The 22,455-nt window shown below is 35.4% G+C and overlaps 1 protein-coding gene across 5 annotated transcripts in view; it reads left to right on the top strand.

The window, feature by feature from the left end:
- The window catches only part of Armc8 (armadillo repeat containing 8), a 94,918-nt gene that overhangs the window by 26,224 nt on the left and 46,239 nt on the right, over window positions 1-22,455 (top strand). For 2 of the 5 annotated variants that reach the window (XM_005406746.2, XM_005406741.2), the window contains 10 exons: window positions 7,329-7,400; window positions 8,929-9,071; window positions 9,173-9,270; window positions 13,176-13,268; window positions 14,239-14,319; window positions 16,156-16,231; window positions 16,331-16,421; window positions 17,220-17,280; window positions 19,218-19,418; window positions 22,314-22,409. In XM_005406746.2, the coding sequence (XP_005406803.1) occupies window positions 7,333-7,400; window positions 8,929-9,071; window positions 9,173-9,270; window positions 13,176-13,268; window positions 14,239-14,319; window positions 16,156-16,231; window positions 16,331-16,421; window positions 17,220-17,280; window positions 19,218-19,418; window positions 22,314-22,409 (1,008 nt within the window). In that variant the 5' untranslated portion in view covers window positions 7,329-7,332. Of the gene's footprint in view, window positions 1-2,167; window positions 2,299-3,406; window positions 3,452-7,328; window positions 7,401-8,914; window positions 9,072-9,172; window positions 9,271-13,175; window positions 13,269-14,238; window positions 14,320-16,155; window positions 16,232-16,330; window positions 16,422-17,219; window positions 17,281-19,217; window positions 19,419-22,313; window positions 22,410-22,455 lie in introns of all 5 variants that reach the window. The other 3 variants (XM_013505763.1, XM_013505764.1, XM_013505762.1) reach the window with 3 other exon arrangements.

Below are 22,455 nucleotides of genomic sequence, written 5' to 3'. Positions count from 1 at the left end.
CCTTGCGCTTGCCAGGCAGGCGCTTTTGCTGCTGAGCTAAATGCCCAGCCCCTGCAAATTAACTTTAGAATGAAAAGTGAATTCTATTTTTAACATTTTACATATTTTTAAGTAATCTTGTTTAATACAATATTGATAGAGGAAAAAGGGAACCAAAATGATATTTAGGAAAAGAGAATTACCTATTCCTTCCTGTTTGTACACATTATGCAACCTTTGAGTCACATAGAGAATTATTATTGGGACAAAATAGATGGAAAGGAGGTGGCCACAGGGTATAAATAACCAAAGGTAGTACACTAATTTTAGGGGAGGAAAAGACAAGCTGAAGTAATTAGTTTTTAATACAGAATTTGTAATTTGAGTGACTTAAAAGAATTGGCAATAATTACAGCTTTGTTTGCAAGCCAACGTTTGATTTTTTCAATAAAGATTATGAACATATATAATATACCAGCAGGAAAAACAATGGTGAAGAAATTCAAAATGAGTGATGAATTTATATCATAGTCTGTAATTAATCTACTCAACTGAGTTAGAGTGATGACCCTACCCAGTGGGAAACTTTTTTGTAGATAATCTAAATCACAAAGGACTGTTGCATCCAGTCAACGAGTATACTCTTACTGAAAAGTCATAATAGCATCAGAAGCTGCTTAATTTTTAGTTGAAAAATAGAGAATTATCTTTTTTGTTGGTAGTACAGTATTTAGCATAAACTTGGATGATACTACTGTATCAAAGATTTGAATGCAAAGTCAGGTCCATTTCTCCAGAAGAACAAATTTTCATATATACATAACTGAATAGTCCACTAGGTATGGAGTAAAATACAGAGAAAACAAGGAGGTCATTGGTGTAAGTCATGTACTATTATTGCCTTTGCAACTGTAAGACACAATAAGTATGTATATCAGATGTACTACCCTAATTGCAAATTTTTATGTGAGGATTCTGTGTGTCACTTTGAAAACAGTTGTCAGGTGTTTTTTGGTGAGGTTTTTGTGGTACTGTTTCAACCATGTAAAATGTTACACTGGAAGAACAATAGCTTTTCAAATGTTTTCGTACATTATGAGTCAAAACTGCTTAAATGCTCTGTGTGTGTGTGTGTGTTGAAATATTTCTAAACTGAAACTTTTGATCTTTGCATTAGTGCTTCTCAATGAAAAGATCAACAGATACTCCTATTTGGCCATCTATTGCTCTTCCTTTATAGCCCTATTGATACCCCTATGATGAAAAGCAAACGCTGATATAAGCACAGATGGCTGGTTTTGTAGTTTCAAAATTGAATAGAATTAGAGCTAGACTAGACTTCTTTGGTTAAGTTGTAGATGCTATTGAATTGTGTGGTTTTCACCAGGAATCATTCTGAAGTGTCTCCTGAAGTATTCTAATGTACTGATAAAATGAATTTATTTTGGTAATGATTATTCAGTTTTCTAGTTCTAGAAAATGATGTGCTTCTGGTTTCAGTAAAATGTAAACAATCCTATTTTCATGCGTGCACTGAAGAGGAGTTCCCATAAAATGATGCATTTGATTTTTGAGAAGTGTTAAGGTAAAAAGCTAGGCTTAAGAATAATTATATTACTATCCTTAAAAAAACCTAAAAATTCCCTAATACATTTAATCAGTTATTTTAAAAAGCATTATGGGTAAATATGTGCAAAGACAACTTTAATACCAAATGTAATGAAGTGATCCTGAGCCTTCTTTGAAATACAATTTAGTTAGTGAATTATGATTTAAAAGGATGGCAGGATTATTCAGAATTTACTAGATCGAATTGACAGGCTTTTCTGGCATACAAACAACCTGTTTATATGTGTTATATTAACTTTGAGCATCAAAAATAGCTGTAAATTGTGTGCACGTGTCTCATCTTTTCATATGTATGAATAGTTTGCTTGCTGTCATGTTTTTCTATAATACTGTTATGCATTTTTTGATGTTCTTTGGAGTATTTAAATAAATTTAAAATACTAACATGCTAAAAATATTTAGGTATTTATTATAAATGCACTTATTAAATCACACTTTTTTCATTTTTAGAAAATAAGGGGATTTGTAATTTATTTGTAGAACAAAGAGTTGGTTACAATAAATGTCCTTATTTCTGAGCCAGTGTTTAATTTTAAAAATTATATATTCACTCTTTAAGGAGCGATAAGATGCTATATAGAACAGCCAGGTGTGGTGGCACACACTTGTAATCCCAGCGCTTGAGGGCCAAAGGCAGAAGGATCACCAAGAAGAGCTGGAGGCCACCCTGGATTACGTAGTGAGTTCCAGGTCAGCCTCAACTACATAGTGAGCTCCTGTTTCAAAAAACAAAAAAAGATGCTATATAGAAAGATTAAATATTTGCATTAAATTTTTAATGATTTTATATAAATCAACTATATCTGAAACTACATATATTCTAAAAATATACATCAGTAATTTATTTATAAAAATGAAACTTAAGTTGCTGTAAATTCTCAGATCTTTTCAATTTATACATACAGTCATATATAATAAATGCCTAAGTTAAATTGATATAGTTTGCTATAAAATGTTTGCTTCCTGAATTATGTAAAAATAACTTTAGTTTGAACAGCAGATCATCATTGTCTAATTCTTTCTACATTGGCAACTTGCACATGCTCAGTTGTTAATTTGAGATGTGAACAATAACATGAATATTAATATGCTTTAGTTGGAATATAAGTTTGTATATTTCATTTCTTAACTCTGCTTGGAAACAAATCTTATTATACTTGGATGTTTAGCTGCTTCAGTCTCCAAAAAGAGCATTATAATAATTAAAGGGGCAGAATAGTATGTTTGTCATTTTCAGCATTCAAATAATTTTACTATGTTGCCTTCTTGTCAGTTATCCACAAGTATGTGTTTTTCCCTATTGTATAGGTGAAATTTGTTTCACACAGTGAATGTTCATAAATAAGTCAAACCTTATACTGAAATTGTAGTTTTCAGTATCCAAGATAATGTTTGGCTACTTTATATTAGAGCAAAAAAGATTATAGATAGTATAAGTAAAAAGTGTAATTAATTCTGGTTCAGAATGAAAATTATATGATTGATCTTTAGGTCTCTAGTCTTTAATACTTTAAAGATAGTTTTGTTTTTAGACGATAATAGTTTTTCTGTTAAAATTTATGCTATCATTTAACTGAGATAAATATACCTGATTGACTGAAACTGTTTCTCTAGCAAACCTAGATTGCAAACCCTTTTTAAAAAACTTTTGCTACTATTTTAATAGCAAAATTTAGTGTTTAATTTCTCTTTTGTATTGACCACCTTGATAATGCTATAATTTAGACATGTGCTATGGTAGGCACTGTACTTGTTGTTCTATTATTTGAGCCCTGTTTCTCTAATTAATCTTTTTCAGAGCAAAGAAAGGAAATGAAGTAGAAAGTTTAACCTCCATGTAAAAGTGGGTGCCTCTTAAGTCCATTTATTAAGCACAAAAATTTAAGATTCTATCTAGATTTTAACTGAAATTGTTACTTCACAAATTCATGTTCAGAACATCCTAGTATTGACTTCTGCCATCCCCCAAAAGTGGGATATCCTCAACGCTTCCTTTTTTGCCCTTTTACTGGGTATTCTTATTTCACCTCAAAGGTAATACAGTCTATTGAAATAAAGATAGTCTTTGCTTTGCTGAGGGATTTGTTTTCTCTTAAGTTTCATGGTGTTTTCTGTGTCTACACACAAAGTAATCACTCACAACATGCCACATACTACCTTTCCTGTACCTATGAAATCATCTTATCTGTTTCCTCAAAGTGTCCTTTGTATTAATGATTCCAATTCTGCTACCCTAATCACGTTTGTATAATAAGATACCTAGGTGAGTTGATTAATTCCTTCAGCAAACATATATTGAGTGCCTGCCAACTGCCAGCCACTGTGCTAGTATGAAGGGATGAAAGAGTGAATAGTATAGTCATTGTTACTCAAGGTTGTGATGGAAATGAAATAAAGTAGTGTATATGGAATGCTTCATAAGCATTAAGATGATATATCAATCTTGGATAGTTTTATTTTGGTCACATCTTAGATGATAGTTGAGTTTGGATTTTATAAAAATACATATTCCTATGTGATGTACTTTCTAGAATCACTAATTAATGATCCTTTGATAGTAATTTCTCTGATATTTCCAGGTCAGGTGTACCTTATTCCTTATAAAGAGGAACAGACTTCTAATAAAGTGAGTGTGTTATGATAGAGGGCTTCTAGTAGGGACTCCTAACTCAGACCTGGAGGGCTGGGGTCATGCTTCCCAGAGGACCGGAAGTTAGCCAAGGCAACTTCTAAGGAAGGGGTAAGAAAATGTTAAGGGACAGACAGCTGGACCACACCATACTTACATCTGTTAGAAATAGGCAAAACATGACCATTGTCATCTCATTTTAACATGTTTTAGTGATGATCTGCCGGCGCATCCCTTTTTGTAACCACTGAGTAGAACTTACATGTTGGCCTTGTCATCTTTTTTCCCCTTTTAGCACAGGTACATTTACTTATTGGAGACAAAGCCAAAAGTCCTTTTCCTTAGACATTACTCTACTGTATTGTGTTTTCTGTAGTCTGTATTTATTCTGTAGCCACCAGATGCCTCTTTCATGCCCTGTCGGTAAACTGTTAAGAGGACTGGAGGGCCTAGGATGTGTTTCAGGGGTAGAGGTGATTGCCTGTCATGTGGAAGGAAGGGGCAAGAACAAGCTGAAAATTGGTTTTGGAGGGTTTTTGCTTTTATCTATAAAAACATTTACTTTAGATGTTTGGAATATGTTTATAAAGTTATGCAGGGACATACATATACCTCATTTCTGCTTAGTTTAGGAAGAAGAGAGAGGAAATGGGAAATACTAGGTTTTAGAGTTGTAGAATACGGTAGAATGCCCAGAATAACACCTGGCACAAAATATACTAAACATATAGCTGCTGGATAAGCAAACGTGCTGCATTTAGTGTAGGCAGGGACACATTAAGAGAAGGAAAGATAATGAAAGTAAATAACTAGCTGCTAGGTTAAGATCTCTAAGCTAATGAATTGAAACTAAGCCCATAAGAAAACAACAGGCATTCATAAGAAGGCAGGAGCCTAGATGTAGTTTCTTATAACTGCTTTATTTGAATCATGTATCAGAACTTGGTAAAAACTTCAGCAAACTTCATTCAGTTTAGTCTCATATGAAACATTGTTACTTATCTTAACCATGTAGAAGATCTGAAGGATAGTTTTCAGAGGGGTAAATCAGACTCTGTGAGATATACTCTTATAGAGCTAATGGAAGAAAAAAGCAGGTAGTTTCAGTGTTTGGCTCAAGACTTATAAAGATGCTGTTTCAAAAACTTGTGGGAAGAATCTGCTTTTAACACTTCCCTAGTTCTTATCTGTTTTTTTTTCCTGTAATAATTGAAGGTGATAATTGTGGGGAAGGATTAATACTTTTTTGGTGGTGGTGTTGGCGATCATACCCAAGATCTTGTGCAAGTTAGGAAGGTGCTCTAACAGTGAACTGTACCGCTAGTCCATTACCAGGTATTAAATGCCAGTGAATATGGTGGTGTTAGAAATATATACTTATTTGTTGATTTTTTTTTTTTTAAAGTAACTCCCTGCCCTTTACTTTCTACAAGACTTGTTTTGCAAACTGTGCAGCTTTCTTAGAATTATAACTTTGAAGGTTGGCCAAAAAGCATTGCTTTTAATTATAGACCTTTGCTATTTTAAAAGAAAGAAATTCAGATGCTTACCAAATGGGGATATGAAAAATATGGGTGAGCTAAAAACTTCAGTGTTACCTACAATGATCTTCATACTCTCAGACTTCCTATTTTAAATATTTTGTAAAGACTCTGTTACTATTCTGAAATTAAACTCATAGTAATGATACTTACAAAATTTCAACAATAATATAATGCCTTCCTTTCTTATAATATAAAAGATAAAAATATAAGTTATTACATTGCACTGTTAATACTTAAACCAAACTACAGTGAAACACTTACTGAGGTGTAGCAAGAACTACAAATGTACACAGGTTGTGTATGTGTGGCACAGGTGACTCAAATACAATGAGAGCCACTGAACTTTTGATCTGATTTTCCAAAATGATTAATTTTTGATAAAAAGTATGTCTCCCTTTTATTTGTAGGGTAAGTATAATACTGAAAAATTCAGCTGGGCGTGGTGGTACACGCCTCTAATCCCAGCATTTGGGAGGCTGAGTCAGGAGGATCACTGAAAGTTCAAGGACAGCCTGGGTTACATAATGAGTTCAAAGCTAGCCTGAACTACATAATGAGACCATGTTTCTAAAAATTAAAAAAAAAAGCCACCAATACTGAAAAATTCAAGTACTGTATTAAAAAAGAAAACTATGCAAAAAGAGGTTTTTATTTGTAATCCAACGGCCAGAAATTTCCAGACATTCTTACAGACTTGTGAAATACCTCTTGGGGGTGGCAAATATCCTCCTTCCCACTTTGAGAAATCTCTATTGTATAGAAGCTTGTAGTGTTCTATATGAAGATAACAGTACTGACCAATAGTTCTGTGTTTATTTTAAGCTAGTTATTTTTTACTTATATGTGCTCTGGAACCAACCACAAATTTATGAACTTCTTTGTCATTGGTAGAGGTATTCTTACTGTGGAATAGTTGTATTCCTGATGAATTGTAGCTAGAATAAAAGAGAGTGGTGAATGCTGTTTATGAGAAATATGGGTAGTTTTAGTAATTTTTATTACTCTCAAAAGATAACTGCTTAAACAAAATAGTAACAGTGTACTGTGTTGTTTCTAAGCAATTTTAAAATACAGTTGATGACAACAGTAGCACAAAGAAAGGATGGTAAAGGGAAGCACAGTTGCAAGGCTCTTGAAGCACACATGATCTCTGATACAGGGTCAGATAAGTGCCGTGAGCTGGTGGTTTATTCTCCCCTCTCCCAGAGCTGTAAGTGTTGAAGGTGGCCTAAATTCCTTTATATGCAAAGGACTGGTACCCTTTCTAGAAGAACTCGACTTCGTCCGTAATGAAGTCTCTGCCATTACTCAGGGCATCTCCTACTTTGTACACTGCTCTCCTGTCCTACCGCTTCCACAGGTACTTGGCCCCCATCTCTGTCCCATCTCTTTAGCCCACCAGGTAGAAAAGGTTAGTGCTTTGACTTTGTCACTAATTTCTGTACATGCCAATCCAGGATATAGTATGGTAAAGTGGAATAAGTTGAGCTTTGGTGTTTCTCTGTGATGTCTCAACACTGCACTTTTTTGTCTTCCTCTGAATTCAGAGACATGAAAAATGCTGTCATTGGAAACAACAAACAGAAAGCGAACCTCATTGTTTTAGGAGCTGTTCCAAGGTATGTTTAGTACCTAATCCCCTTTTCTGCCTTTCATGCTATGTTTCAGATGTATTTCTTATCCCCAGTAGTAAGATCTCCTTTTTAATATTATGTTTCCTATTTTAAAAATGAATCCTTTTTTTAAAAAAGGAAATTTTTTGAAGTACATGAACCATCTCTAAGGAAAAAATATATATAGTATAATACCAGAAAATGGAATAAAAAGTGAAAGTATTAATACATTCACTTTTCAGGTCATTGACTTAGAATACAAGAGTTTGTGGAATACCCAAGCAGTGCACACCAGCCCGATACTTTCTTCCCCATCTCCTTAGGGCCCTTGCAGTTTTTGCGTGGGTGGTAATTTATTAGGATTCTCAAGACCTTAGAAAACCCTGCTTGATTCTTTCATCCTACTTTTTTTCTGATTTTAAGAATTTTCTGTTTTTTAAGTTAACATAGGAAGTTTGATTTATTCTTCCGATCACCTAATGAGCTTCATTTTGGTAGGCAATAATAGTTACATAATTTCTCTTTGTCTCATTTGCTACACAAAACTAAGTTTTATATACATTTACTGTAAGTTTTCTTTGGACTTTGAAGTTTTGATTTTTTTCTCTTGATACAGGCTTAATGGTTTTAATGTTTTTAACATTAACAAATTCAAATGTATCCTTTAGTAGTCATAGAGCTCTGAGCAGCCTTTCTTAGGAGATTTGTGTTTTAGGGAACATAGAGGGAGATGGTCGTACGTGATAAAGGGGTAGGGTTTAGCGACTACTTGCTAAACAAGCAAAAAGCCCTGCTTGATTCTTTGAAAGACTGGGCAGAGAAAGATTTGGACAGAGGAATAAACTTTCTTTGCTTGAAGAGCTGTATAACAACTGAGTATTCGGGAGCCAGGGATATAGCTCTGCTGTACAGCACCTGCCTGACAAGCGAGAGATTCTGAGTTTGATTCCTGGTTCCAAAAAGACCCCCTCCCTATAATGAATATAATCATTATCTACTGCAAACATGTATGAATAATGTTTAAAATTTTAAAAAAATTAAAAATAAATACAAATGATTAATAGACTTAAACATTTAAAACAAAGAACTGAGTATTCTATAACTTTGGCTAGGCCTCCACTGTCTCAACACTACAGAGCTATTCAGGGCCCATTTTCAGCTTGAGTTTAATATTCAGCAGTACCTGACATTGGGAGCTTTCATATTATGAAAAGCACCCCCTCCCCAAGAAGTAGCAAATAACATGGATTATAGTTTAATTTCTCCATAGACCTCATGTATACAACCTTCACATCTGCAGTTTGGTAAACTTTGAGATTATTGTGATAGTCCTTTTGTTCAAAATGAAGAAAATCTCTTCTAGACTTTTTCCAGATGTTTCTTTATTGAATTAGCAGATGGTATAAATAAATAACCATTACTCAGAAGGATTAAAAAATCTCAGCCAACCATGTTTCTAGTGTGTAGAATATATTGGTAGCCCTCTTTTAACACATTATTTAGTCTCTTTGTTTATCAAGGTCCTTCTTTTTAGATTATTGTATTTGCTTCAGCAAGAAACGTCAAGCACTGAGCTAAAAACTGAGTGTGCGGTGGTACTGGGAAGTCTTGCTATGGGTACTGAAAATAACGTCAAGTCTCTGCTGGACTGCCATATTATCCCTGCCTTACTGCAAGGTGTGTAAGGTACCATTTTTACATCAGTAAAGATTAAAATTATTTTGCAGTGCTTTAAATTCTGGTTGAAAGGATGAATTTCATATAATTTCCATTAATAGGACTACTGTCCCCAGACCTGAAGTTCATTGAAGCTTGCCTCCGATGCCTCCGTACCATCTTTACCAGTCCTGTCACTCCAGAGGAGCTACTGTATACAGTGAGTTTTGGATGTTTTTGAGTCGTTAATTATATTTCACTGATCGCCTACCCTAATTGGCTTAGCATTTCCAAATTCCTAATTGTGTTATGTAGAGAAGTCTGAAGAGGTGTTTGAGTTATTCCTTAATAAGTATCAAATGTTTTAGGTTTTGTGAATAAGTGAGCAGTAGTTTAGACCTTGAGGAATTTAAAAGTTGTTAAAAGAAAAAGGGGCCATTTATCTCTTCATGTGACAAAATTAATAGAGTGTATTTTATGCTACTCAGTTTGAGTTCAAGTCCAGGAGAGCAGCTTTTATAGAGAAGGTAGAATTTAACCTGGCTCTTAATGGATAAGATTCAAAGAAGTAGAGAGGGGGCTGGGGATATAGCTCAGTGGCATAAACGCCTGCCTGGCAAGTGCAACGTCCTGAGTTTGATTCCCGGAACCAAAAAAAAGTAATAGGAAGGAGGCCATTCTGGGAAGGGTCTGTGTAAGAATTACAGTTGGTAGGCAGAATGATCTGCTATGGGGAGGTTCCAGCTAAAAAGGTGGGAGAAGAACCAGTTTCCAGGAGGCTTACTTACCAGCTAGAATCAAAGAATACTTGTGAAAGAGAACCCAGGGATGTTTGGAGTCAGTCGGTGGTTTTCGAAAGCCTGGGGAATTATGAAGGGATCTTTTAGTCTACTGATAAGACTCTTAATGCCTACAATCCACAGTAAAAAATATATTTCCGTTGCTTTGTCATTCACATATGAATTCGTTTGTATGTGTGTGTTTCTATCCCGGGACAAATACCACAGCAGAGTTACACAAATGTGATGCCCTCTGCTTTCTATTTTGTTGTTTTTCATTTTCTTAAAAAACATGCCAGTTGTGATTCTGAGCTTACTTGAAGAATCTGTTGTCAAATACAATACATAAAAATCAGAGATGTTGAGATCTTAGCCAGAATAAAGTATTTCAAGAATATAAGCAAAGAGCGGCATAGGCACAGCAAGTGTGAGAGGGAGCATGTCCTGTGACTTCACAGTCCATCCTTTCTTCATTAGACACATACTCTCTGTCCTCAGTGACACACATGGCCTGTAAGTGAGATGTGTGGATCACTTTACATAGTAGTAAGTGTCTAAATTATGAAACATCTTAATTTGATACCTCAGAGTTTTGTGTGACATCCTTCAAGAAGTCATGCCCCATAAATCCATAGATTGTTTATGGTAATAGTTCTTAATTGGGTATGTCCCAAAATTACTTGGAGGATTTATTAATCACAGATTGCTGGGTACCCCCTCTAGAGTTTCTGATCAGTCTGGTGTGGAGCCCATGAGCTTTCACTTCAGGTCTGTGGAGTGCATTCTATTAAAGTGTTCCTTAGAGGGGGACTTAGCTAGTATCGGTCTGTGTCCCTGAAATCATATTATCATCTTTACATAGAAGTTAAAATCAGTCATCTGTCTGCTGTACTCTAGGAATTTCTCACCCACCGCAGCCCAGGGTGAATAGATGGAGTAATTGATTCTAGCCAGCTGTTTGAACTCCTTCTTCACTCTCTAAACTGATTCATGGCTCACTAATGGATCACGGTGCATAGTTTGGAAACATCTGGTTTAGGCCAACTTAACTTTTTTACATGAGAACAATTAAGACACAGGGAGGTTAAATTTACACAGTGAGATAATCTAAATTATGAGATGTCTCCATTTGATGCCTCAGATTTTTATACCTCAGAGACAATAAAGAATCCTAAAAGTGTTAGATGAAGGGATAACCAACAGAGAGCAATCTTTCAGTGTAGTGAACTGACTGTGAGTTGGCTTGTAACTCACTAGTTGGAAGTAGCAAGTCAAGCATGAAATAGAGACAGGACAGTCTAGTCAGAAAAGGGTAGGGCTGGAGAGAGGGCTCAGCAGTACAAGCATCTCCCTGGCAAGCATAAGATCCTAAGTTCAATTCCTGGTACCAAAAAAAAAAAAAAAAAAAAATGAATAAAAGGGTAGGATTTCTAATTTGAAATCCTGTTCATCAGATGGGTAATTTTGGGCAGTTATATAACTGAGTTTTTTGTGGGGGATTGTTTGTTACTTCTTTTTGTGTTGTAGTATTGGAGGTTTGAACCCAGTACCTTGTCACTGACCTGCATCCCCAGCTTTTCTTAAAATTTGGAGTCAGGGTCTCACCAAGTTACACAGACTGGGCTCAGATTTACAATCCTCTTGCCTCAGCCTCCCAGAGTGCTGGGATTACAGATGTGCACCACCATACCCAGTTTATATAACTGTTTTCTGCCTTGTTCAGTCATCTGTAAGCTGCAGATATATAAACACACTGACAGACAGGGAGCAGGTGTGCAGATACGGGATGGGTTATGTTAAAACTGTGGGAAATTGGGGACCAAGACAACAGTGGAGGAAAGGAAAGAGGTAGAGATAACTTCGAGGAGGCTAACAGAGTCCTTTTATCTACTGCCTGTTCTGTCTTTGCTGCTCCTTGCTTCCAAATTTTCTGTCAGTGGAAACAGTTTCCCCTCCCCCTACTTAATCTTCTCATTGTCTCTCTTCCTTACTACTTACTTAGTACTTGACTTTGGGGTTTTCTGAGTTTTGCATTTTGTTTTTTAAATTCCTTATGACAACACAGAAGGCAATACTAACAAATGGGAAAAAGTTTCCACTTTTAGAGAATCAACAGCTTTTTATTTTCCTACTTTTATATATCTTGGGTGTCCCTTTCCATTTATGTATATATGTATGTATGTATGTGCTGGGTTTGAACCTTGAACTTCATGCATGCTAAGTAAGTATCTAATACTGAGCCACATACCCAGCCCTTGGGCGTTCTTTTATTTCTTGCCCCTGTTATTATTTGTGAAGGTCTTCAAAGTGTGTCTGTGGATTGGGAAAATAAGCCTTTTTTGGAGCCAGTTAAGGTGTAGACTCTTAGGTCCTACCCCAAACCTATGGAATAAGAATGTGTAAATGAGTAACATTCCCTGGAAATTTACATGTACATTTGTACTTGAGAAAAGCATAGTTGTAATACTCCCAACAGCTTTGACTAGAAGGCTTAAGCTAAGTTTCCTTTTTCATCTGTGCATCAGGCCCAATTCTCCTTCAGTGTGAATTTCTTTGGCATTATATAAGGAATTCTTGGGGAACCCCCTGCAGCAGGGGAGGTTGATTCTTATCTTTCCTATGCTACCATCTAAGTGTTAGCAGTAGTCAGATAGTGGGCTTTATGTGAAAAGTTGCTAATCATGTAAATTGTCTCATGTAGATTGGAAATAGCTAAAGTCACTGTTATAAGAGATTGTAGTAGTTACTGCTCTTACTATAACATCTTGAGATCAAAATTGTTAAGTTTTTATGTAGTAATTCTTGCTTATGAGCCATTATTGTATATCTTATTAATCACTTCACAATTTTATTTCAGATCTGATTTCTGTCAGGTCTTACTGAAATGAGATTGTTATATTTTGATAGTTCATTGCAAAGGAAGGTTTGTGCTAATATTGACTGGAGAATTTTTTTATACCCATATCTTGTACTCTGAGTAACTACTTTGAAGATGACAATATGCAATGTATTAACTATAGTTATTCTCTTATTATTTTGTTATGAATTTATTATACTTATTTTTAATAAAATTGTTAAAAATGGAGACTGTTCTACTTTGAGGATATAGGGCTTTTTATGGGAAGTTGAATTTCCTGCCCTTGTATTTCATTTTGAGACATAAATATGCAAGTCCTTTTCCTTGTTCTTTGTCTAGACAGTTTCAATGGCCATGCTGCTTCTGTTTTGCTCTGTTCCCCAATGTGCTAGCATTTAGTTCTGTGCTCCTGCTCACAGAAACCCTTTGTCAATGTATGCACAGTGTCTTTGTTTCTTGTTGTCATTCTTTCCTTTCCTTTCACTCCAGGACGCCACAGTGATCCCACACCTCATGGCGCTGCTGAGCAGGTCCCGCTATACCCAGGAGTATATCTGTCAGATCTTCTCACACTGCTGTAAAGTAAGAACCAGAGTAAATGTTCTCTGTAATGTAACATCTTAGGTGCTCTTAAGAGACGTGCCTTGTTTGTGTGTCCTTCCAAAGATAATCTGTACATATAGAGGTAGACTTATTAGAGGACAAAAACAGGCTTCTAATATTGATTGAAACTGTCACTTCTGCATTATTGCCAGCTCTTAAGCAGTTAGTTACTCAGGTTGACTTTGGGGTTTTCTGAGTTTTTGGAGAGTTTAAGACCACAAGAACTCATGTCTTTCCACACAATAGCTGCTGCCTCACTGACCTATAGGTGCATGTAGCTTGATTTGCAGAAGACAAAAGGAGAAAACTTGTTAAGAATCAAAGGATAGAAAACAGACAGAGTTGGTGAAAAATAAAATACCTTTACATGCTGTGTCTGTATCTTCCTACTCTAAGAAGCAGTCATTTTAAAAAGAGAAATGAGAAATAGAGAACCCAAGGTACATTTACTTCTCAGCTATGGAGTGTTCTATTTCTTCTTGATAGTACATTACTGAAACCCTCTGTGATGTGTTGTGGTAGGTTAGGTTCTCTTGCAATTAGTTTTAAATTTCCTCTGAGTAGTTGTCAATCTTGAGTTGTAAGAATGATGGTGTCACTCTTTCCTTGGGCATATAGGGAAATGATACACACATGAATTGCAGAACTCACAGTAACTCTGTTGGCTATGGTAATATGCTATATAATAATTGGAAAGGCTTGTTCCAGGGTAACTTCTCTATTCCCTTCCTTATATGGGGAAGGCAAAGAGATAGCAGTTGCAGAACTGGGGTGAGGTCAGATATGGCAGTCCCTTCTGGGGAACTGATCTTTGGGATAGAGTTTTGCAAGCCAAGGGTAACTGAGAAATCCACACTGTAGTGCATCTAGCTTTCTACATTTAAGTGAATATGGTTTTATTAAAATGAATTATAATTTTCTTAATGTATTATTGTTTCTTTTCTTACAGGGGCCAGATCATCAAACAATTTTATTTAACCATGGTGCAGTTCAGAATATTGCTCACCTGCTAACCTCACTGTCCTATAAAGTAAGATGTTAAAAATAAGGCTAAATTTTTATCTTGTTTTTGGTGTATAGAAAGAGGCCCAAATATTTTTTTGCTTCTTTGATAGGTATTGTGATCAGTAGTGTTTTATCAGTAAAGTGTTAAGGGATTTATGCTACTTACAAATGTTCTTTTATTGAAAAAAAACAAAGAGGTGCCCTTCTGTTTACATTTTTTTTCAAGATATGGTTGTACTAATGATTTTCACCTGTTAAACAGTTACTTCAAATCTTTCCTGGTTAGGTTTCAAGCTGTTGCTTGAGGTAACACTTTCAAATACCAGTGTCTGGCTGTATCAGGAAGGACTGTAGATTTCCTGTATGAAGCCCTTTTTAGCTTCAGTGACTCAAACTCATACCATATACCCACATATACATCAACATTTAAAATGTATTCTGTTGTGTATTTTGAGTGAAAAAGTCAAGAGTTCTCAGACTTAGGCACTGAATGCAAACTTGGGGTGTTCATTATTGCCCAGCTACCAAGCTTTAGCAAATACTGGGATATTATCCTTGTGTCACATTAGAGCTGGATATAGCAAAATTGGGAAGCAGTCACTTGCTCTTTTGGTCTGTAGCTTTATTTCAGGAAAGTCTGTTTCTCCTACCTCAGATATCTGAAGTTCAGTCTTGGTGGAGAACTTATAAGGATAGGAATGGGGGAGACAGCTTAAAACTAACCAGAGGCAGGAGAAGGAAGTATATACCAGAACTATTTCCTCTGCCCTCTGCTATGCAGAGGCCGAAATCACTTAGCACTTGCACATTAAGAAGCAGTGATTGGGGCAGCTATTTATTGTCCCTTCACTTTGCCATTCTTAGGCTTCGTTAATTCCGTCTGTTCTTTCTCCATTTCTAATCCTTTCTGCACTAGACTTAACAATTGTTAAAACTTAGAGATTTTAGAAGGGAAAGTGTTCATATTACTCGTTGCTTTATCACCTATGTCATCTATTCTGTGGCCCACGTGTGGGGACATGCTAGTGTTACAGAGCATCGTCCAGATGCGGGACAGGGCTTCTTCACATTCCCTGTGTCTGCCAACTTCCTAAGAAAGTTATATATAGACCTAGCCTCAGAAATAAGGATGAAATCATCTGATGAAAACTAAATGGAGAGAATGAAAAATAACAGCTCTCCTAGGACTCCTGCATATAGTAAAACATACTGCATGCGATCAGGGGACTGGGCCCTTGGTACCATTACAGGCCAATAGCCTAGTTTTAAGGAACAGTAGCACAGTTCATAGATATTTTAAAATTTCAGTTAGTCCTTCTAAACTTTTATTTTTGTCATTTCCCCTCTCCTCTTTGCCTGCACTCTGTCCTACACTCATTTCCAAGAATGCTTTTTTCATCTTTTCTTCAGTTCTCTGGTTTGTAGTTAAGAGAATAAGAAACGTCCCACTTGGGTCTTACAAAAATTATGTCTTATTTAATGTTCTTTTAAATTTCAGTAAGGACTTATCTTAGTTTTAATTACTATTTCTTCCTCACTGGTTTTTTTATTGCTTCAATATTAATTTTAACTTTTTGTAATTAATTTTTACTGTACTCTTCAGATATACAGATAGTTTTGTTATTCCCTTGAGACCTCAGTTTTCTTGTTTGTTTTGTTTTGTTTTCCTGCAGTGCTGGAGTTTGAACTCGTGTATGCTAAGCAAGTGCTATGCCACTAAACTATACTCTGTCGCACTTTTAGTTTTTTAAGCAGTGTTAAATAGTTATTTCTTCAGAGAAAAGTTAAGATTCTGAGACATTGAAATCATATTTCAAAAATAAAATAAATCTGCATTTTATTTGTTCATTTATTTTTACAGGTTCGAATGCAAGCCCTGAAATGCTTCTCCGTTTTAGCTTTTGAAAACCCCCAGGTATCCATGACCCTGGTAAATGGTAGGCTGGAACTTTCAGTGGCACCTCTACATGATTTAATTTTTAAACTTTGTAGATTTAAAGAATTTCTTTAACCTTTGTTGTTTGTTTTCTTTCTAGTTTTGGTTGATGGAGAATTGTTACCACAGATATTTGTGAAGATGTTACAGAGGGATAAGCCTATTGAGATGCAGCTCACATCAGCAAAATGGTAAAAGTCAAAACAATGTGGAAAGAAATAGTGTTTTATCAGTGTAGAGTGTTTTTTTTAGCATAGAGTATTTTTTGGAGAGTCTGATTTGCTCACTTTCAGTCTCTATCTTGCTTTGAGATTTTGAAATTTGAAAGTCAGGTGACTTCTCATGTGATATTAAATGGATGTGAGTTTTTTATACCATTGGCTTATTACAGTATGCAGAATTGTAATTCTGATATAACATCTGTGACTATAGAAGATTATTCCATCTTCAACCTACTCTCCTTGTATTTCAGTTGAAATAAAACAAAATTAGATTAAATGTAACCAACATATATTATGCTAAGTATTAAGCCAGGAAAATACAAAGATAGAAATACGGAGTGAGAATCACAGCTGCATTATCGGTACATTGAACAGATACACTGAGCACCTGTTGTTCAGGATTCTATGCTAATTGCGGCTGTCTAGTAGAGAACTGGGGTTTTTGATGAATCTCTCAGGGATCATGAATTATTTTATTTTTTTTTTAAGTTATAACAAGCCTCATGATAATGATAACAGCCAGAGAGATTTCAGTCCTATACGCTATGATTAGAAGAATTTTACTGATGTCTGGCCTACTATTTATATGACTAAACTTCAGAAAAGGGCTATCAAAATGTCCCTCAAAATAAATGGTAGTACTGTTCTTGTTTTTTTTCTGTTGTTGTTGTTGTTGTTGTTGTTAGCATAAAATCTTAAAGGCAAAGAATTTTTCTTGTAAAACCTTCAATTTTAAGCACAAACTTACTTTCTGTCGTTTTATTCCAGTTTAACTTACATGTGTAGAGCTGGAGCAATTCGAACAGATGACAACTGTATTGTATTAAAGGTAAGCTAATTAATTCTCTGAAAAACATGACAATTATGTAGTGGTATATATGTTGATATGAATATTGGCACTGCTATTTCTTTTTATACATTTGTCTTTAGGGTTTGTGTGTATAACATAAAATAATATTAAAATACCATTCTTTTTGGTAAGATGCCATATAGTTTTTAAAAATTGGTTTTAGATGTATTTGGAGCATCAAAGTAAAATATTTATTTCCCTATCACAATTTTTTTTTTCTGGTAATTAGAAGGATAAAGAAATTATAAAAGAGTGTAGAACTCAGGTGAAATGGAAAATATATTTTAATCTTTGATTTTTATTCAGTTTACTGCACAATCTTATACACAGTTTGCCAGTTCTGTAGATAAAAACTTCCTGTTACCCTCATAGCTATAAAACGTTTAATGAGACAACAAGTAACATATTAGAACAACCATCACCATTGTGGTGTAACAAATGTGCAGCTGAACTTAAGAAAACTTGGACAAGACGTCATCCCTAAAAGTCCTAAGAACTGAATTCTGATTTTAATGCCCTCACTGCTGACTCACTTGATGTCCTTTATTCTTTTGTTGGCTCAGATTCCTGATTATGAAAATAGAGGCAGTAATTCCTGCTCATCTGTCTCACAGTGGTTCTGAGTAGCAGTATATTAAATTTCGTATTTGCTATAAAGAACAAAGCAAGTATAATAAAATTTATTGTGGTATTATTTTATGAATTTGAATTCTCTCATTATTGCTGTCCAAGGATAAAAGAGTATTAAGACTATTTTGCTTTACTCTTCAGTGAAGAGAGTTGATTTACTCATGAAATCTTAGGATCTCCTAAGTAAACAGCTCTGCATTGGAGTGCTGAGGGCTGCTGTACAAGTGACTGGTTTATTTACTTCTCTTAACCTTTATTTTCTCATTAATAGAAGTATCTTTATGTAATACTTGTGAACATGAAATTCAAAGCTTCATGAATTTATGGTATCGATCAATATTAGTAATAGTATTTTAGGAAGAGAGGTAGCCTTCTCTTCTGAAACCTAGAATTAAATTATAAAGCCTAGTAGGAAATCAGTAGTGAATAATAAAGTGCTAAGTACTGTGGTGAAAACATAATAGAAACTTACAAAACTGCAGAGCATAGTTGATGCAGTAGTTGAAGAAGGCTTTCTGTAATTCTGACATTTCAACTTCTACTTTGATATTATCCTTTAAATTGGATTTATCATCCCTAGAAATAGTCAATACATGGAATGTTTTTATTGAGAGCATAATATAGATAAATTACCAAGACCATAGCCAAGATAGTTGAAGGACCTCAGAAGTAAAATTGAACTAGTGGATACCACAGTCATTCCAGAAGTTCTTGGGAAACCCTCACAACTGTGGTTGATACATTTCACTCGCATTTTAGGAGAAGTGTTGGACTCTGACAAAGGTAAGATCACTAAACTTTTAAAATTATGTTTTGTTTTTGCAACTCCAGATATTAACTTCTAAAACAGAAAATAAAACTTGTCTCAACCATCTGTTCACTAAGGAAAGAATAGCACACTTTTTCTAAGGCAGTCATTCCTGATTCAAGTACTGGATCTCTTTTAGGTAAATACACTTGCAGATGCAGAACCATCAAATATAATTTATTGGGGATTCCTAAATAAGGTTTTCAACAAAGCTTCAATCTTATCACAAAAGCTTTTTGAAGCTTCTATTAATATGGTTGGTATAATAAGAGTTTAGTGTATCCACTCAAATGATTAATCTGCACTGAGTTTTGTTTTTGCATTTTAAAAATCTTTTGTCTCTGAATGTTGATACAGGAAATACTTAATCACAAACAGGATTTCCAGTACAGAACATTGAGTTGATTCATCACTATATCCTCTTCATCAAGGTTTTGCCTTTAACAGAAAGCAAATAATTCATCTCCCTGCCTTTCAGACATTGCCTTGTTTGGTTCGAATGTGCAGTAAGGAAAGATTACTAGAGGAGAGAGTTGAAGGAGCCGAAACACTCGCGTATCTGATTGAGCCAGATGTTGAGCTACAGAGAATTGCTAGCATTACTGACCACCTCATTGCCATGCTTGCTGATTATTTCAAGTATCCCAGCTCAGTGAGTGCCATCACTGACATAAAAAGGGTATGTTCTCTCTTACTTTTTAGCAGCTGAAAAGAGGGATTTTCAGAAGCTCTTCTTACTGCTAACAGTTTTGAACCCGTTGATAATTATAACTCAAAGACCTTTTAAGTAAAGGAATCTTTTATCTTTGTTAACATAGATGATACTTCTTGTGAGTTTTTTTAAGCCAATTTGTGTAATGTTTATTTTCAGGACATTTTTTGTTAAGCATTTAAGCATGAAAAAAGAAAAGTGCATCCCTGGCTCCCGAGTAAACCCCCAAAGTAGTGGGGTCTCTGAGCTGGCTGTTATCATTACATCAGCATCACCTAATTCTTTTCAGAATCACAGAGTCATCTCAGTTGCTATATTTTCATGCTTTAGGTCAGGGGTGATTTCCTTTACCAGTCCACTACAGTCTTTCTTTTTTACTGCATTTTCCCATTTTCCCATTTTCTCTTTCCATTTTTCATTCTATACTATGATTTGAGAGTGCTAGAGAAGGCCAGTGCACCATTTACTAGTTTGGGACCACCTAGGACCAAATAGTGCAAACTTTTTCTGAAAATACCAGTTCCTTAGAATTGACAGATAGTGCTTTCACTTATTGCCTCTCAGCCTGTTTGCCATATTCCTTTCTGTAAACTTGAGAGATTCTGCAGAAGAAGTTTATTTATGGAGGTTGTGGTAGAGCATTGCTTCTTTATTAGTGAGTACTCAGTACTATTTCAAGATTATGACTGTTTGTGATGCCAGTGGTCTCACTGATAATCGTTCTCTTGACCTTCCCCATGCTTCTGAATTTCCTAAACTTCATTAGCAGGTAACAATGCATTTAGCACTTAATGTTATAAATAAACCATTAAAATAGTCTTTTCTGTGTCTTAAGAAGGGCAGAAAATAACATTAATACTTGCACTAGTAATGTACACTGCTCTCCATTTTAGTTGTGTATCTGTTCTTCCTTCAGTACTGTTGTTTACCTAGTAGTGGTGATAGCGAAACCCTAACCATAGCCTCATAATCACTCTTGAGTGTACCCCCTTGACAAGGTAGAGAATGTTTTACTGGGCAGCAGAGGAAGAACACACAGTTTTAAGAACTGCTAGTGTAAAGCAGGGCGTGGTGGCGCATGCCTATAATGCCTGTGCTTGGGAGGCTGAGGCAGGAGGATTGCTGGGAGTTCAAGGCCAGACTGGGTTACAAAGGGAGTCCAAGGACAGCCTGAATTGCATAGCTAAACCCTGTCTCCAAAAAAAACTTCCAAAGAACTTCTGGTGTAAGAATGTACAGCTCATTTAACTAGAATTTAAGAGAGCATCCTTGCAGTTAGATTTTTTTCTATTTCATTTTCACCCTAGTAAAACCAGAATAACGATTTTCTTAAATGACCTCCTGTTGCCAGATTTGAGTAAGTTTTATCACCTTTAATTTTAGTGGTAGGTTGTCTAAGGGGTTCTTATTACAAAAGTGCAGATAGCCCATAAAGAAAAAGTCTCATCTGTTAATAAATGTGTGATTTTTATGCTATATTAGTCCACGTCAATATTATAATGCATAAATTATGGCTGGAATGTAGTTAGGACTTTATGGTTACTTTAGAACTTAACCAAAAGTAAGTATTCTATATTGTAAAGCTCCTCTATACTCTGTCAGTGCCTACTTTTTATCAAAACATTTTTGGAACTACTCATTAACAATTCCTTTAGAGCTACCCTAAATGAATTTTTATGTTCTACTTTGTAGTTTGTGGAGTTTCTCTTACACTGAATGATATTACCTGGGTAGATTTTGCTATCTTCACGAACCACAGTCAGTGAAAGTTCCCTTAAAACTCTTTAGTTGTTGAAGTTATACATCTGTCAGGTTTTCTAGCTAATGTGCCAATTAGTTCTTTAGGAAGTTTCAAAAGAGGATCTTAAAATGTTTTGAGCAGCACCTACAACATAGAATAGTGTTAATCTCTCCAAGGTAACTCCATTGAAAAAAGTAGTACTCATTTGGATGAATAAGTTACGGCTTCTAGTTTAAAATTATATTGGGGGCCAGGGATATAGCTCAGTGGCATACGCACCTGCCTGGCAAGTGCGAGGTCCTGAGTTTGATTCCCGGTACCAAAAAAGAAAGCAAACAAAATTATATTGATAGTATACCAATTTATATTATATTATAATCATTAAATTATATGACAGTCATTAAAAGTACTTGAAGATGGGCCTCTTTTATTTTCATGGTAGTTTGTGGATAAATCAGATTTATGGTAGAATTGATAACTATATATGTATGTAGAAAGATAATATTAATTGAATTACAGTAATTCTCTAAAAATCCAAAACAACAAGAAGGAAAAAAATGCCCTGAACATAAGTGTTAGGTAATAGACAGTAATGGTTGCCATAGAATATTGTTTGTTCAGTTTTCACCAGAGTCCCTGTTTCCATAAGCTTCTCAAATGCTGAAATTAGGCCAACAGTACTTACTCTTCATTTTAGATAAACCTCTTGAAAACATCAGTCGAATAGCATTCAGTTTATCAGCTACAGTCTTGGACCAGAAAGGCCCCTTCTTTTTGAGGGGAGCATTTCAAATAGCTGCTGCAAGCAAGCACCAGAACTGCTAAAATTATGTGGGAACACTGCATTTTTAGGGACCAAGACATTCACAAAGGTTTTTCATATATTGTTGTCAAATGTTGTGGATTTTTTTCTTAGAAGAAGGCTGTATTTCAGGTCATGCTGACTCAAACACAGGAAGGTGCCAGTCATATGTGAGCAAAACCCTCAAATAACTAGGAAATTCAGTGGCAAAATTAACGTGTTTAGTAGTTGTTAACAAATTTTTTCTTTATATTGTTTTTTTTAATTGAAAATTTAATTTATGGACTGAGGTGGAACATTCCTTTTTTTTCTTCTGTAGCTTGATCATGACTTAAAACATGCTCATGAACTCCGCCAGGCTGCATTCAAGCTCTATGCTTCTCTTGGAGCAAATGATGAAGACATCCGGAAGAAGGTGAGTCTGGGAGAGGGGCGTCCCCCAGTCCTGACAGCCAGCAGGC

Source organism: Chinchilla lanigera, unplaced genomic scaffold, assembly GCF_000276665.1.
Source record: "Chinchilla lanigera isolate Chin_1 unplaced genomic scaffold, ChiLan1.0 scaffold00100, whole genome shotgun sequence".
Classification (NCBI taxonomy): Eukaryota; Metazoa; Chordata; class Mammalia; order Rodentia; family Chinchillidae; genus Chinchilla; species Chinchilla lanigera.
The sequence above is the reverse complement of the archived record's forward strand: the minus strand, read 5'-3'. Positions and strand labels throughout refer to the sequence as shown.